Consider the following 18,868-nt stretch of genomic DNA (forward strand, 5'->3'; position numbering starts at 1 on the left):
CAATACCTGGTTTACAGTTCAGTATGTTCCCAAGGTAACGAACATTTTACTTCTAAAGTCTGTAGCCTGTCCTTCAACCACATGATGATGGTCTTGCTCACTCTCTGCCTGTTTGCTTTTCTTGTCCATTTTGAGTGTCGGATATCCCTTAACCCATTATATTTTTCAATCCTAAGCACCTCGTGTGACATTATGTTACCCCACTTCTCATCAAATATAACATCCACAAGGACACTTGACTTTCTTTTTTGTCAACAAAACCTTCCCTTTGCTTATGCCTACACCTACTTTTCATTACTCCTCCCTCCATTCCACTCCTAAATCTTTTAAAATGTAGACTTCTTCCTCAGATTCCAACTGTGGTCACTTGCATGTACAGTACAAAGGCAGCTTCCAGAGACCTCCCTTTCTGCACTCTTCTAGCTTCCTGTGTTGCTGCAGTAAGCAGCAGATGATTCCATGATGATACTTGACTGACTCTTATCACAAACCCATGATGATACTCGACCGCCTCTTTATTATTTATCACAAATTTCTCTTGACAGGTCTGTCAGTCTTTACTCTAGGTTTTATGTTATGGCATAGCAATATTTGTTAGCTTAAGGTCTTCCAGTACTATCTATTTTTGTAAAGTTCATTTAATTGCAAATCTTGGTGCTGTCTCAAATGTATTCTCAAGATGCTCCGATATCTAGCAAAATTTTTTTTTGTATTTCAATTCATATGGATATTTAAAATACTGTATTGCTTTCATTGTTCTTCACTTTGTTTTTAATCTCATTTCCATTTTGCATTTTCTTCATCTTAAGTCTGCTGTCTCAAATTTTCTTTCTTCCCATGGTTGTGTTGGCTTATGCATTCTTCCCAAATCATCATCTTTGCTATTACCATTTAACCTCCCTCTCACTTCTCCCTGAAATCTCTATTGTTATCCTTGCCTGTCTTCCTCCAGTTCTAGCTCTAAGACTTTTTCTCATCAGTTGCCCATTATACATCTTGATTCCACAATCAATTGTCAGTGTTTCTTCTGTTGTGTCTCTTCTGATATTACACCAAACACTGCATATGCTGCTTTTTGTGTGCAATTTTCCAGAGTTTACATCTTCCACTTTGTTCTGGCTAGATACCATCCTTCGTCTTTTATATAAGAATATTTTCGAGATTAAGAGCTGGTTCAGTTGGTGTAACTGTTAACAAGACAGTTATGAGAGAAAGAGAGAGAGAAAAGTGTGTGTGTGTGCACCATCTTATCAACAGGTCTGACTTTCATGTTTGCGTTTTAGTGTTGGGGGATGTCTGTTCTTGAGAATGGGTGAAAGGTTGAAAAAACAGCACAGATGTCCGGAACATAGGTGAGACTGCAGCTGGTCTGTCTCCCATGAACTTATATCCTCATGTTTGTTCTCTTTGCAGGGGTCATATTCTAGGGATTTACCCTACAAGGAATGTGATGAATGGTCACCATCCCAGTAGTAGAAGTTTAGCTCCAAAAGGAAGAGGGCTAAGAAAACTGTTATTCGTGGGAGTGATTTTTTTTTCACAGGACCTGATTCTTTTGCACCTGCCTTACTGTGTGAACTGAGTGTGTTTCGAAGATGATGGGTAATCCCTCCCCAAATTTGGTTAGTATTGGATCTTGTGTACATGGAGGGATGTCTCCCAAGTAATCCTCAACTGGCCTCCTGAGTTGGAATGTGGACCAGGCTCCAAGGAATTGGAATATAAAATGTAGGGCACAGGTCCAGCATTAGAACCAAGTACTTAAAGTAAAATGGGATGCTGCAAAGGTTAGGTTAGGTCAACCTGACCTCACATGGTGCTCTGTAGGCATTCAGGTTCTTTGCAGCATCCCTTTGGCCCTAGCTGCAAGCCCTTTCATTCCTTTCACTGTACCTCTTATATTTCACCCTCTCCTAACAATTGTTTCAAGAGTTCAGAGGGTTCTGAATGTGCTCAGACTGTTTCTTGGCTTGTCCAGAGACCTCTTCCCTGCTGCCAGTGCTTCAGCTGATGTTCTTGCTTATATCGAGGTTCCTGCTTGGCTGTTGACCCATCATTTGTTGCTATGCTGGCTGCTTGTTTCAACTCCAAGATTGCCACTTGTCTTGGCATTTGTGTTCTCAGCTGCTGTGGAGAAGCTGGACAAAAAGCGTAGTAGGCATAAGACCCAGGTGCATGGGTGTACTTCTTTCCCCTCTTGAACCACCTCATTCATGGATTTTGGTATTTTGCTCTAATGTCTTTTTTTTTTTTTATGGTGAATAAATATGAACAGCATTAGTGTGGGGGGTTGCAGACAGCAATGTGGTTGCTTCATATTTCCCAAATTGTTAAACTCACATGTACTTTGCTCTTACAATTGGGGTAGGAAATGCAAGTCACTCCTTTTCTTGTAGATCTCACCTCACTGAGAATTATTCTGGTTTTTCTGCCAATGGCTACCTCTTACACCTACATCTAGCTTTTCCCTCCCTACTAGGGTTAATCCTCCTACAACCTGTAAACTGGTTCATCCCTGATTTGAGGACGAGGAAGACAATAAGAAGTCGTCTTTTGAACACCTCCGTAACATATGGCCTACTCTTAACATTCCAGGTAGTCTGTTGCTTGCTGCCTTCCTGGACCCAATGGCAGGAAGGATGAATGATCAGTTAACCACCTGTTGCTTGCTGCCTTCCTGGACCCAATGGCAGGAAGGAGGAATGATCTGTCAACCACCTACTTGTCTGTTACTACTTTTGCAGTTCCTGCGACTATGTCTGCTACAAGTGAGCCCTCAGTGGCTGCGATGATTCCCATAGCTGAGCCAGAAGGCAGCATGACTTCTCCCACACCAGCCTCAACCATACCTTTGGAGTTAAAGTGACCAAGAAGTCTAGCCAGTCAGAGAGGAGTTTAAAGTGGCCAAGAAGTTTAGCCAGTCGGAGAACTGTTCTTCCTGCCCCTCCTCATCTCTGGACTCTCTTCCTCATAGCAAGAAGAAATGGAAGTCCAAGGCCATGCAGAGGAAGTCTAGGTGGACTTAACACCCTTTGCTCTTCCTCGTGAGAGGAGAGCAGTGGTGATCATCATACCTCGGGCAAGACTGGCACCACAACTCAAACTTGCTTGAATGAGGACTGGCCCCTTCACCCTCCCATGTGCTTTCAAGCTCACACTAGGATATGCACAGCCCTTGCTTCCAGTACCAAGGTCTGTGAATCAGGTTCAGGATGCAGCTCAAGGAAGATTCCACCAAAAGCAGCTCTGTTGTGTTGCAAAGGGGTGGGAATGCATTCACCAATCCATGCAGTTTGAACAGTGCAAGGGCACACAGCAGGAAGGGTTCTCCCTATTATTCACCTTCGGAGGGATGTAGAGAAGACCCTGCACCCACTTCTTTCTTGGCTCATGCTCTCTGGGGTATTTACAACCTGAGCACTCTACCTCTAGGGAGGAGATCCATTGATTTCTTCCACCTCTTGGTTACAACCGAGTATTGGGCAGACGGGTGTCAAGATCAAGGTCTGCATTCCATTCCATTCCAACCACAAACCCAAAGGACCCAGTCTGCCTTCTCTGTGAAGAGGCTTGTCTGCTGATGGACAGGATCAGGAGCTGAAGTGTGGTGCGGCCTCTTCTCCAGGAAAGAGACCTGACCCCTCTGGAACCTGTCAGACCAGTTGGAGTAGCATTTTCTGGAGGCTATTTCACTCAATCATGATTTCAGGAGGCTATTTCACTCAATCATGATTTCAGTAATCATGGGGAAGTGACTCTAGATTCTCAGCTTCCCAAAAATTTTGCTTACAGAGGCACAATCTCAGAGCAAAACTGTTCGTCAAGTTGCCTTAGTCCAGTGTGTTATAGGGAGAAATTAGTACCCTGATCTGCAAACCCAACCCCTGCCATTTTCACACCGGCATAGGTTCTACACTTTGGAGGATGCAGAGGCTTCTGTGGTTGGAGAGCAACGCACAGGAGATTGTTGGTGTTGGGAGGTAAGGCTCTTACCTATCAGGCACACCAGGTGTCCAACCTGTGGGCAAACCTGGTCAAACTTAGAGGTAATTCTCTCCTTGTCCTCTCGGTTGGTTTTCCCCACAGTTAAGCTTCAACAAGATTCCCAGGACTCCCACTTTAACCATGCAGTGTCATTCAAACTACTGCAGAGAGTGAACGCCTGTTGCTAACGCTTCATTTAGTGCACTGAAGCAGCCCAGACAGGGCAGCAGTCTTATTCTTCTAGGCAGGGCAGGATATCTTCCCAATCTTTTTTCCCCTTCTCCAGCCAGTCCAAGAAGGGAGGAGTCGCCAAGAGTGGCAATGTCCTTATACAACAGGTGATGGTTGTATCCCTGCAGGAACAAGTAACAAATTATACAGCAATTTGTATCACTGATAAATATACATACCAGAGCCCTTCATACAGGTTGTATCCACCTCAACTGCTCCACTTTGTTCCTGCAGCCAAAGGAAAGAGTGAAGAGGTGAGAGGGAGGCAAGTGAGGGGTTACCCCTTTACTCCCCCATCTCCATCAATTAACTACCTTATTATCAAAGTTCAAAGGCAGTTATGCTTGCACTGAAAGATACTAAATATATGAAAGGCTCTGGTTTGTATATGTAAGAAAAATACAAATTGCTTCATAAATTTGATATATTTAAAGAAGTACAGAAGGAATGTATCAACTTGAAACAACTTGAAACATTTCTTTGTAAGCAGCACTTACAGAATTACCCACTGGTCCTGTTACAGTATCTAAAAATAACAATTCAAAGACTCGTTCAAAGAAGAAAGTAGTTGACACTGCACAACAATATAAAAAAAAAGACTGATACAGTGGAAGGAATACATTTTCCTGTTTTAGAATTTATTTTTTGGTACATAAGATTAATAATTCTAAATAATTTATCAATAAAAAATAATCTTACCTAATAATAAAGAATATACATGATCTAATAATAAGCACAAGACCACAATTGCTATCACCACAATTCATGATACAATATTTTGTAAATATAACAAAACTAACATTCATCTCAAGATTAAATACAGAAGATAAAGAATTTTCAAAATATTCTCATGAACTATTAAAAACTTTCAAATAATTCCCAAACTAAAAAAAAAAACAGTCAGCAAGGAGAATATCCGAAGGCAGCAAGCAGGGAAGACTGTACGCCCTAAGTATTCAGTTAGAATTTTGCTTTTTATCTTTTTAGCATTTTTCACTTATGCATACAGAATCTTGCAGCCCATGCATAAAAAGACAAACTTCTTAATACCTAAAACCCCTAGTTAGATAAAAACTGAAAATGTAACATAAATACATTCTCATATTTACTGTACAACTTTACAAAATGTGACAACGTTTTACTGTTGATTTATTCACTCTCGTTTTTCTTTATCTTATCCTCCTCAATCAGTTTCATGAGTCCCTCAGGTAGTTTTCCTTCATCAAACTCTTTGGCCCATTGACGATACTGGAAGAGTGAAAGCAATTATCAATATGCATAAATATATAACCAAACAAACAATTTTTAACAAAAATTAATTACAACTAATAAAATCATTCTCTGATTTCCAAAATACAAAACCTTACATCTATGCCTTTACTTTTTTAGTCTTATGTAGAGTTTCTTCACTCCAAATAAGATGATGATGCAAGCTGTAGCTGGATGTCAAGAATTACCACACTTACGGTACATCCGTAACTATAACTCTTTGCTCTTGTGCAGATCCTATAATACTTCCACACTGATGTAATAACATCACTTTGTCAAAGATGCAAAATTTATCAGATTTAATCAAAGATGATGTAATAACATCACTTTGTCAAAGATGGTATAATATTTAGCTGGATATCTGCTATATACTGCTTTGACTCTTGCAAGACTAAAAATACCAATCTGTTGTTCTTTACTTAAAATTGCAGCAGCTCGATAACCATTATACTAAACACTGACTGAATGAGGTGGACAACAAAGTAATTCTCTTCTAAATGGAGTTTAACCAACTAGTTCTTTCTAGATTCACACAGGACTAGCACAATTTAACTAACTTTCTTAAAAGTGCAGACCAAATATTACAGAATACTGAACTTCAGCCAAAGGCCAGGAGCTAGGACCTATGAGGTCATTCAGCACTGAAATGGAAATTGACAGTGTAAAAAGGTTTGAAAGGAAAACCTCGCAGTTGCACTATGAAACAATTGTTAAGAGAGGGTGGAAAGTAAGATGGAAGAAAAAGAACATTAATGGGTGTAACATTAGGAGAACCTCACAGTTGCATTGTGAAACAATTTTGTTAAGAGAGGGTGGAAAGTAAGATGGAAGAATGAGAATATTAATGGAGGTACAGGGAAAGGAGCAAAAGGAGTTGCAGCTGGGGACCGAAGCGACGCTGCAGAGAACCGTAAGTAATGTCTACATGAGGTACAGTGATGGCTCTACCCTCCTACGGGGCTTAAAAGTGCAAATGAGACCATGGTACATTTGAAAGTTGGATACCTCAGAGAAGTGCAAAAGAGACCATGGTATAATGAAAGTTGGATATCTCAAAGAGAAGCAAAAAAGGAGCTGAATTACAAAAGGTAAAACAAGGACATACTGTACTGGTTACAAAAATCCAAAGTTGTGTAAACATGTAAAAGTAGCAACTCATCTTTAATGCTTTAGGGGTCTAGATTTCTGATAAGTAACCAAGACCTTATAATAGCCCACACTTGAAGATTTTCTAGATATCTTGCAGCTACCAGCAATTCACATAGTTCCTAACCTGAACTAATCTCTGCTTTACACTTGACACTTCCATTAAAGACATTTATCCATAAATGTATCATCTAAAATGGTGGTAGAAAAAAATCCTTATAACAGTACAGCTATTCTGTACAAAAGCTCTCAAAGTTATTAGATTTGCAAATGCCATATTTCCCACCATGTAAGATGCACTGGAGTAAAAGACACAACCTATAATTTGGCAAGATATAATTAGTTAAAATAATAAAAGCCACCTTTTCCCTGAATTGCATAACTTTCCCCTCAATGACAATGTCGAAGATTATGTCTTTAGGTGTCTTTCAAATATTGTTTTCAATACTTGGAATTTATTGTCACAGGTATTGTGGGGACTCAGATAAAACAATTTCAAATGGTCAACACTCCTGAATCTGGGATTGGGTCACATGTGTTATTCACTAAATACCCATGGGTCAAAAGGTGACCAACATAACAGAATTTTACTTTAATGTGGCACTCCTCATGGAAAGAGGAACACAACACTATTACAATGAATTTTATATAAATTTTGGTTTTTTGTCAGAACCTGTACCCCTGCACCTGTTAAGTAACCTTTCAAGCAGGCATTTGATACAAGGGCATAGCCAGGTAAAACAATTTGCAGTGCACTTCCCCCACATCATAAACTGGACTTAAGCAGAAACATGGCTATTCACAAAACATGAGAAACTGAAACAAATGCAAATGCATAAAAATCAAGCAACGAGATCAATCCTCTAAAACTGCAAACCAAGGATTACACAGTGCAGCCATGTGCACTAATTTACACAAGTCATATTATATGCACATTATCTAAACTTGAAAGTTTAACAAAACATGAAAAACAGAGCAAAGTAATACCTGCCCTCTAGGGAAGTAAAATTTGCACATAGGCATAAAAATGGTGAATGTGCAGATTTGTCTGCTATGAACTGTTCAACCTACAGTATTGTAATGTGCACTGCTCACCTTTCAAGACTGGCATTCCTCTTCTTCCTTCAGAAAAAGCTTCTTTGGGAATGTTTTAAGACTAGTGACTTGAAGCTTTAAGCTTGTGATTAAGTTATGTCAAGCTTGTGATTAAATTACAACTTGCACCACTTACCCAACTGAATATTACTGCTGGCTTTGGAATATCCGGCCATTTTATATCTTAACTAAAGCTTTTCAAAGGAAGTATATTTGCAAATTTTATATTAACATTTAACCACTACATACAAGGGGATACCATTTTGGGTGTGCTTTGCATGCAGACAGTGTGAAAAGTTCTTTAGTAGCAGTATCCCTTAGGCCCCAGGCTACTATTAATTTGTCTTACTTTTCACTTATTCTATCTGCTTCACATTAAGCTATTCAACTTCAAATTTAACTTGCTGCTTTTCAAATTCTAACATAAAAGTAATACCTTTCCCCGTTTAATGGTTAATTTACATACAAAATAGGCTTCCAGACCCAAGTCAAAAACCAGTACTTAAATCCATTCTTTTGTGTGAATCATGTTGATGACGAAAGTTTTCCTTGTATGAAGTTAATTTGTAATACAGTGAGGTAATATTCAAAATATAGTAAACTTTTTAAGAGAAACTTGACTACTGTTGGGGGAGGAATAATGCAGCTTTGGAACACAAATTCTTCCAGGAAATATTCCTTATATTACAGGAAAAGCAACATGCTTCTAAGCTGACAACAACTCGTGTAAATCACGAAACAAAAATTAGTTCAGCAACCTTCACCTATACACTAGTATCAGTATTTGATCTTACCACAAAGAACCTACACATTGCTAAAACATTTATATTAGTGACCAAAATCAACTGGAAAGTCAATTAATCATTAGAAATATTTCCAGTACCATAAAGTAGGTTGATCAACTAAAAATTTTCAACTACATACTATATCTAATTCTCGATGAAGCGCAAACACTGCCTTCTCTCTATTGGCAACCAACTCCTCCAAATACTGGTATCGCAACTTCTTACGTGCACGGCATTCTCTTGCACTCTGCCTGCTGCGTTCTGTGGAGAGAGATGGTAAAATGATTAACAAAATACAAAAAAAATTCACAAGTTAGAATGTCTATAATAATCAAGTCATTTTTCATATTCCAAAACTTCCTCAGTGGTCTGGTAAAACTACAAATGCTTAACAATAAAAGGCAGCTTTTACTATGAGTAATACGTACAACTTTGAGGAACTTTCCATTTCATTTTTGCCAGATTTTAACTCAAAATATTACATCAACAAGCATGATAACCTAGCAGGCCTGGGATGAAAATCTTTTCTTCTAATCCAACCACCAAACACAATTATAGTTCATCTCGGTGTACAACCCTGTGGCTACAAAAGATTTAATTGCATATAATTTCATTCGCATTTTCTTAAGGATTCCTAAATCCCACTCAAATACGAAAAAACGGCAAAGGGCATCAGTGACAGTACTGATGACAGATAACCTTAATAAATTTGGCCCTTAAATAGAATATGAGCTAAACATTCCCCAGAATGTAAGGGTAAAAATTCTAAAATACTGACAATCTAAACTTCTAAATGCAAAACCCATTTCTTTAACTACTGACATTCACACATGACAAATGAACCCCATGCACATCAATCTGCAGGTAAAAAAAAAAAAAAAAAAAAAAAAAACTACTTCACCTTGGTTAATATGTTCCTTTGTGAAGTATTGAAAGAAAGCTTGGACCCAAAGGAATGCAGACTAATATAGTAGTGTGTGACACCTCATGTATACATAAGCCAAACACCAAAAGTGGACACCCTTCCATGGACTTCCATGTCAGAAAACAACACATTATTTGTGAAAACCTGAAAAAGTTACTTAAACTCACATGTACCACAGCACAGAATGGTGGTCAACTTGTGGGTAGCAATGAAATTCTACTGAAATACATAATTACTCACAAGGGACATCAACTTCTATTGCATATGGTGGCCACAAAACTAGCACTGTTGGTGGTTAAGTAACTGTAGCATTTGCAGGGTCTAAATGTGTTGTTCACCACTGGTGTGAAATTGTGGAAATGAAATTGACACTGTTTTATAGTATGAATCCACAATTTACAATGTATTTGGGATACTATGGATGGTTATAACAGCCAAACTGAAGAGGCAAAGGCATGAGGGAAAGCCTTTGCTCCAAAATCCAAAAGACAAGTTGAATGTGGTAAAAGCAATTTACTGAATAAATTTTTAGGTTACCAATATTACCTAATTATATTATTACCTAATTATATTATATACGGAACCAGTATTATATGTTCTCATAACACCACAGCAATTTTTCCATAGGACTTACAAAATAATCAGCAAATTTGAGTTCACTAACTTGCCTACTAGTTAATCTGCTTTATTTTAAACTATAAAAATTTACTGCTATTAAAGTTAATTTATAACCATCTTGCTTTCATACTACAGTATATTATGTAGTAAAAACAAGCCTTGAAAATTTTGTAGCAAAGTCAACTGACAAACTGCATGGTCTGTGGTATTTATTAGCTAAAATTGCAAGTGAACTTGTGTACCTACGAGCTCAGACAATCTCAAGTTGAAAACAAAATTTTTTAATCAACCCTTAAGGGATGAGCTAAACATTATTAAGCACACCTGCCCCCCCCAGACTTGGCAAACTTTAAGGTTGGCCAACTTAAGAAAAAAAACATATCGATGGAAAGAGGAAGGAATGCAAATTCACATGGTGCGAGAGAAAAACTCTAAAAATTGAAAGTGACTATTGACAACACACAAGACACTCGTAAAAATAAGCTAATTTTACAAAGTTAAACAATGTTTTTTCTGATATTTTATTTTGTAAAAGTATAATGACAGGTCACACAACATCATAATATTTACAAGATTTACTGAGATGGGGAGATGCAGTACCTTTTTGTAAGGTATACATGTTTTTTCTAATATTTCTTTGCACTTTACTTTGAAAATTACAATTATAAATGAACTGCTATCATAACAGATAAGAACTAAAACCAACAGCAATCCCTGGCTAATTTATGAGCAAAAAAAATTAATAAATAAAAAGTAGTAGTCCTGGAGCTATGGAGAGGCAGTACAAGGTCCCTTGAAATCTCAAGGCTGATTGATCTACCTCTCCCCTGTACTGAGCTAACACAGTTGCCATAAGTCATTTATGGCCCATTGCAGTGCTATGAATAGCTTTCCCGCTAATTTCATCCAAACCATATGGCATGCAATATTAATCCTCGTAAGAGTTAGGGCAGTATTCACTCAAAACCTGTTAAAGTTCCTCGTATGATCATGCCCATCCAGTAAAGGTTAATTTCTTCCCGTTGCATTGTTGGAACATATGTCTGTTTGCCCCAAATGCTTCATCCCAACAACTGCATAAGGTAAAGAATAATCCTCAGTGCTACAGTAAATGGTTCTGGTTCAGGTAGATCTGATTCAATTTTCTTTTTTATTAATGTATAAATTACTATCCTTCCATATTGAGGAATTGGAAGTCTTTTCTATCAGTTCCACCATCAATAATTATTTTATTATTATTATTATTATTATTATTATTATTATTATTATTAATTATCATTATTATTCAGAAGATGAACCCTATTCATATGGAACACGGCCACAGAGGCCACTGACTTGAAATTCAAGCTCCAAAAGGATATGGTATTATTCATATTAAAGAAGCAACAGAAGGTAAAAGGAAATACAGAAAGAAGAGATCAATTATTTGAAAGGAAAAAATAAATCAAAAATAAAATGCAAGTAAATTATTAAAATAAAAGAACTGTTTTAGGATAGTAATGCATTGCATCTTCACTTGAACTTATGAGGTTCCAATTACGCATCCTCAGGAAGACTGTTCCACAGTCCAACAGTGTGAGGAATAAAGGACCTATGGAACCGATAAGCTTGACAGTAAGGCACATTTACTGCATATTGTGCTGCTTTTCAGCAAATCTCGTTGCTCTTGTCAAGAAAAGACGACAATTGTGAATGTGAAAGATCTGTTAAATATAACGCCTGAAAAGCTGACAAACAAGAGACCCACTGTCCATGGTCCAAGTCAAAACTCCTAATGTTAGGAAAGGAAACCTACCACAATAAACCACTTTACCTAAAAGAGATAAATCTCAGGCAGAAGCACACATCCACACCAGAGAACAGTATTCTAGTGAAGGAATGGTAACTGTCCTTAAAACAGGTTACACTGATTTTATTAGTTATAAATATATGAGGCCCTACGTGCAATACCTAACTTCCTTGCAGCATTTGCTGACACTTCCATTGCGTTTCTCAAAAGTATGAACTGAATACAGTAAACCCCCAACTGTTGCGGGGGATGTGTACCGCAACCACCCCGCCCCCGCGCTGCAAATACCTAAAATCCGCGAATACTCAAAACCCCTCTAAAAACACTTAGAACTGCCTATTTTGATAGTTTAAGCACAAGAAAAACCCTCTGCAAATGCTTATACCTGAGTATTTTAATAGTTTTATCACAAAAAGTGCATTTAGTCATGAAAATACAGTAATTAGTGAATATTTCTCAGTGAATAATACCGGGAATGGGTGAATTTTCCATGAATAATGGGTAGAAATGTTCCACAGAGAAATCCGCAAATACACGAGTCCACAAATTGTGAGAACGTGAATATGGGAGGTTTACTGTATATAATGTGTCATAAATGGTCAGTAAAACTATCAATGAAAACTGTTATTCTTCAAAGAATCACTGTTTGGTGGATGGGTGATCCAAATATGCTTCCCATCTGTAGCTCAAAGACATTCATTTTTAATTTCTGAACAATATCTTGCCACAATTCTTTGTTTGGTTGCAGTCAACAGTTATTTTGTAATTTAACCTATATCTGGCAGCACTTGTCTCTTGACAATATCACTTGCAGCTGTAGCACCACATATAAATGTACAATGAATCTCTTTAAAAGAACTTCCCATTATGAATTATTCAATAACAATTTTTCTAACAATTAAGGATTTTATTGATGTCCAACTTGGGTACTATTTTTATTTTCAGCTGTTAAACATACAAAGAAAAAAAAAAAAAAAAAAAAAAAAAAAGATAAGTAAAAAGTGGTCCTGGGACATCTGAATACAAGGAATATGTTACTGCATTTCAATAATTCATTTTCTAAAGCTTCTAAGCGAGAGAAGAGCTACATTTTACTCCATTACTGATTCTGAGCAAAATTTTGAAAAGTTACTAAAACGAAGATGTTAAAAGTCTCAGACTGAAAAAGTGAGGTAACTCAGAAATGATCATCCCATTTGTCTGATCATTTAAGCACGCAAGATCATCGTATGAATCATACTGATAGTGACTTCCATTTCTTGTTATTGTTATATGACTGTTTCAGAGCTATACAGTCACTTGAAATTAGAAGTCCAAATTGAAAAACTGAATGTGATTAAAAAATACAGTCACACCCTCATCCTCCTATTTGTAATTAAGAATAGTTTGGTAGGTATCAAAATTACATTACAGTATAGTACATTCACAGATACAATAAGATCTAGTACAAATTGAGACAGCAACCAATGCTCTCACACACAAAATCCTATCCAGGTTGAACCCTGTTACCAATACCAAGTACCTCCATGAGACAATATATCAGATTCTCCACAGACAATACGTAACAAGTCACCTTACTGCAATGTTTCAACTCAAGCCTCAAATGGTGACTATTTTCAATTGAAATTATTAATAAATAATAGCTATAATAATTATCTTACTTGCCTTAGAGTAACAGACATAACTCAGCTGATATAATTTTCTCATCGTTGTCATTTCTTTTCATACTGTCTCTCAAATTATCAAACATTTCTGCTTATAATAAAGCAAGAACTATGTAACCATAATTTTGCAACAAATGGTGAAAAGTCTCATTTTTGTTTTTCAAAATAGAATGAACCCAAAACAATCTGTCTGATAATGTCACTTTCTTCTAAGTAAAAGCCACAACAGTTTCATCTTTGAAATCCACTCTCATACTAGCTTGCAGTGTGGTTTTTATCATCACAAAAAAATGTGGTTTGCTTGCGGTTGATTCTCCTGGCAGCAAAAGCACACAATAACAAAAACATTTAAAAATTTATGGTACATGTGACTTCACCAATAACACAAAATTTTCAACTGATATTCTGCAAAGTTAATTTATCACTTAATATAAACATCCTCCAAATTCAAGTAAATGCATAAGGTAAAGGTTTAGCTTTGATGCTAATTGGTTCTGGTTCACATAAATCTAACTAAATCTTTCCATTAACTTGTATAAAGTAAATTGCTACCCTTCTAAATTGTTAAATCAGAAGTCTTTCCTTAAGCTCCACCATCAACCCCCGTAGGGAAGGTATAGTAGTGCCATCAGTGCACCTTATGTGGTGCGATGTAGGTATTACTTAAGGTTCTTTGCAGCATCCCTTCAGTCCCTAACTGCAACCCCTTTCATTCCTTTTACTATACCTCCATTCATATTCTCTTTCTTCCATCTTACTTTCCACCCTCTCTTAACAATTGTTTCATAGTGCAACTGCAATGTTTTCCTCCTATTACACCTTTCAAATCTTTTTACTATCAACATCAGTTTCAGTGCTGAATGACCTCATTGGTCCCAGTGCTTGGTCTTTGGCCTAAAATCTATATTTTATTCTATTTATTCCACCACCATCAAATGTGAAAAAAATGTATCAAACTTAAATTGTTTAACCCAAGCTTAATCAATAATGTAACTTAAAGACACCCATTCAATGATCAAGTTGTTGAGAGGTTATAAAGCTACAGTAAAGGCAACATTCCTTGAATATTTGTCCATCCTTCAAAAAAATGTCAAGATCTGAGCTAACAAGTTATGAATATAACTTCAAACTGATGCTTAACAACTAGTGTTATACTCAAAACATTTCCAAAAGACTATTATGCATCAACAACAGTAATAACAATGCACTGCTTGTAGTGATGATGGAATAGCTAAGGCACTGTTGCCTCATCACTCTGTCTTTTGTATCTTTATGACGGATATACTCCAGCTTTCACTCATCACTTCTACTTCTGCAGTCTTGTTTCACCTTCTGTTTCCCTTGCTTCCTGCTAGAGTAGCTGCACTATTTTTTGGCACTTACTAACACTGATCCAAATGGTGGGGTTACAGGTACCAAACTGGCAAAGTCATAAGTATATCTGTGTCTGTTCAACTGTTGTTCTCTATGGCTTATCACTACTGATTTATACGCTTGCAACAGTTCTAAAATTATCACTGGATAGAAGTGTGAAAAGTTTGTCTTTCTCAGCATTTTGACTTGTATTTTTTATCATTCTCTCTTTCAACACTTTTGCTCAGGAAACACCTGGTTTTTCTCTGTTAGCCCTACATGACAATACGACTCAACTTCACATTCATATCACAGTCATACAAAAATACATAGGCCAATAATAAAAGTCTCATAAAAAAGTATTTTGAATGTGTCCTGACTTATCAAGCAACACTAGTCTCTTCATACCTTTGCTGGTTCCAAATTAAAGGTACAGTAGTGGATGGTTTCCGAGCTGTGGCACTTTGATGTAAACCTGTCTTTAGATAATGTAAAACTACCTTTAGTTCATGCCCTGAACCCACTTTTTCTCTGTTTAGAACAGAACTGGCTGTTTACATGAAAGTTGAGACTGTTTCAATTGGATCTAGAATGTCAAATTCTGAACATTTTCAGGACCAATTATTATTAAGTTACAGCCTTGAAAGGCGACCAAGGTACTAAACTGCAGGATTGAAGTTTACGTCTTTACAAAGTTATTTTACCTAGCTTACCAGGAAAAGATTATTTGAATTTTCTGATGTCCAGTATGTTCAATTAATTTTATTTTATAAAACAGTGACGGAAGTGATCAACAACGACCCCTTAAGGTTTTTGTATATATAAGTACATTAATTTGGTACAACTATTTATTATATAGTTCATTTTTGATTGAAATATAACATTCGAATTTTGTTACATTCTGCTATTCTTTATAATCATAATTTCATGAGCTGATAAGTACTTTCGTTGTCTAAATGGCCACTTGTGACCATATGTGCAACAATAGTACTTATTGGCAAATGAAATTATGATTAAGAATAGCAGAATGTAACAACATCCGGATGCTGTATATCAAACAAAAAATGAACCATACAGAAACTCCCTGCACCAAAGTAATGCATATACATATACTGTTGTTGTTCACTGCTGGTCACTGTTGCCACTGTTTAAGTGAAATGAAATTTACATACTGAAGAACAGACAAATTCAAATCATTGTCCCTGTGCTTTCCTACAAAGAGCCTTTCTGTACCAAATTTTTGAGAGAGAATGTGGGCTCTGGATAATGAACTAAAGGTAGACTGACTTCAAGGTTGCAAAGGCTGGAAAGTATCCACTACTGTACGTCAAAAACTGAAACCTGGTTGGGGAATGGAAAGACTAGTGTGCTTGATAAGTCTGCGGTACATATCCAAAGAACTTATTGCCATGGGCTGCATTTTGTATGTGGGCCATGAATTTCCCCAAAAATGAAATAGATATACCAATCAATTATGAAGGTTTTTTCAATTTCTTCTCTAAAAGGATTTTCAGTCTACCCAAAATCATCAGAGTCCTTGCAATACCTATTTCTTAAATTTGCAATACCTATTTCTTAAATAAGGACAACCTATTTCTTAAATTTGCAATACCTATTTCTTCAAGTAAAAAAAAAAAAACCTCATACCTGAATACACAACAAACACGACTAATATACAGTATGATGAACATTTTTCTTGGCAAAAATGCAAAGGACTGAAAGAGATGGGGTTGGGTTAATACTGCCTGTGTCACACTTTTGAATAACATGACTACCTATTTCCTGTTAAAATTCACCTAACCTACAATTGTCCAAAACGACATGCACCTGCAATCTTTTTGCAATCATCATCACATATTTCCAGACCCTTTAAACTCCTTACATGGTTTTCCTATGTCTCAAAGCCTAAAGTAACACAGAAGGAACAGGAAACTGTTGATCTACATACATCAAAACCTTAATTTTAACCTTACCAATTTCCTCACAGGCTTCTCCTTCATCACAACATACAGGACTTATTTGTTATTCCTCTGAACTAAAACAATCGAACAGTGCTTACCTTTTCTGGTTAACATCCTCTTTCTCCACCCCAGCTTTCAGCAGTCATGAAACACCCACTATAAATTGCTCTGCATCAGGTAATGATTTTTGAGATTAATGTTCAAATTCTTACCTAATTTGGCCTTCATATCAGATTTTGCTTTCCGTCCAGGTTTCCTTCCTCTCTTATTGCCTTCCCGCTTGCTGCCCTGAAATAAAAGGTTGGTCATTAAGCTTCATGAAGTCATTACAAGTGTGATACGAAACAATCCTTTTATCCTTCCAAATTATAGGAGTACGGTCTTCCGGAACTAAAAGAATAAACGGAGTATTACTACAGGATAAGTCTCAATCTCGAAGACCCTTAACACGCCATAGAAATGCATTTAACTTCCTATGTTAACAAATACACTTTACACTAACAAATACATATGACCTAACATTCTGGTCACTTTATGTCATATTCCATAAATGTTATTAAAAAACCTGAGTGACTTACGTCAAACTGACAGGATTTAGGTAATTTTACAATTACAATTAATATCAAGTAAACTGAATTGCACTGTTTTCCAAGATTCAATTAAAGCTAAAGGTGGGATTATTACTGTTACACATAAAAATATATGGAATTTACAGCAGTTAATATCGAAAACTTACGGAGGTGAGAGCACTTAAAATATGTAGAGATTATCTTCTTGCAGTATAGCCAAACTGATTTTACTAATTTAGCTCACCAAATAATCCCAACCTAGTGACAAAAATACGGAGACACTTGCACAAGTCGAGGAATGGAATGAAAATTGTGAACGAGGGTGAACGTGACGCTGAAAAGACCTTAGTAGAGGGTTAAGGCGTCACGGGGAGGGAGGAGACGGTGAGCTACTACTGCGACTGTCACTTCTGTCCATTTTGCGCCGTAATGCGTAATTCCGAAACTTCGCAGAAGTACGTATTAAGTTTCCCTGTCAAACAAATGCCTACAGTAATATTAAACAAGGCAGACAAGACTGACCAAACAAGAAACATAAACAGTTGAGAACTGCGCAACAAGAAGCCCTTCCTTGACGTGCGTTTTATTGACTCAACCGGCATTTAAAAATTTCTCTTTTCCACCACCTTAGACACAAAGTATAGCAGTTACTGCTGTAACACATACACTACAGTATTCACCGACAATTCGCTAAGCACTCTGGCGATAGGAGAAGTAGGAGGAAAGGCATTGGAAGGTGAATTCAGACTGACAGGAAAGCAAACCCGAGAGAGAGTTGACAGCAGCTTACCTCGCTTGTGCCCCGCCGCCGACAAGCCAGTCTAGCCAGACATGGGTCTCAACTACGCACTTACTCCTCCAACCCTCTGTCTCCCCTCTACTACACCAATCCCCACCAAATCCCTCCCCAACATTAACTCCCTTGGTCTCGGTATCTCCTCCACTCCTCCCTCCACGACCCGGCAACACACAATATATTACTCCCGCACAGCATTATCGACCTTAGTCGCATTTTATTCATCGTATCTCCTCGCCCAGTGTTTGCTAGGCTCGATAAACTCCCAGCCTTTTATTAAAAGCAGATGACAACGATGACTCGCACTGATGTTAATCTTCCAATCACATCAGTGAATAGTTTCCACGCATCATAAAAAGGAAATGGTTTACAAAAGCGAACAGCTAACTGGCATTGAAAAAATGTCAAATTACAGCTTTAAGACATAACACCCCGTCCAAATATCTCAAGTAAATGGAAAAATCCATCGTCTAAAAACAAAGTATACATAAGTATCACCGTGAATACCAGCATTTACTTCAAAGAATACTTTACCTAGCCTATTTTCTCTTTCTCCGTGTGGGTGGGGGGGAAAGCAATACGCAGTTGTACCTAACCTTCCCTCTTCCCAACCCCCCTACACTCACTAGTAGCCTGTCTCTTTTTAATGTATGTCGTATCAAGCGTTCTTTATTAATAGGTAA

General features: G+C 37.2%; 1 protein-coding gene across 2 annotated transcripts in view; it reads right to left on the reverse strand.

Annotated features, from left to right (window-relative positions):
- Window positions 1-4,836: 4,836 nt before the first annotated feature.
- REPTOR-BP (REPTOR-binding partner) overlaps window positions 4,837-18,868 on the reverse strand; it is a 36,455-nt gene continuing 22,423 nt past the window's right edge. For both annotated transcript variants that reach the window (XM_067103635.1, XM_067103636.1), the window contains exons 2-4: window positions 17,033-17,108; window positions 8,650-8,771; window positions 4,837-5,463 (exon numbers count right to left, since the gene is read on the reverse strand). In XM_067103635.1, the coding sequence (XP_066959736.1) occupies window positions 5,365-5,463; window positions 8,650-8,771; window positions 17,033-17,108 (297 nt within the window). In that variant the 3' untranslated portion in view covers window positions 4,837-5,364. The remainder of the gene's footprint in view (window positions 5,464-8,649; window positions 8,772-17,032; window positions 17,109-18,868) is intronic.

The sequence above is a fragment of the Macrobrachium rosenbergii genome, chromosome 5, assembly GCF_040412425.1.
Source record: "Macrobrachium rosenbergii isolate ZJJX-2024 chromosome 5, ASM4041242v1, whole genome shotgun sequence".
NCBI classification, from domain to species: domain Eukaryota; kingdom Metazoa; phylum Arthropoda; class Malacostraca; order Decapoda; family Palaemonidae; genus Macrobrachium; species Macrobrachium rosenbergii.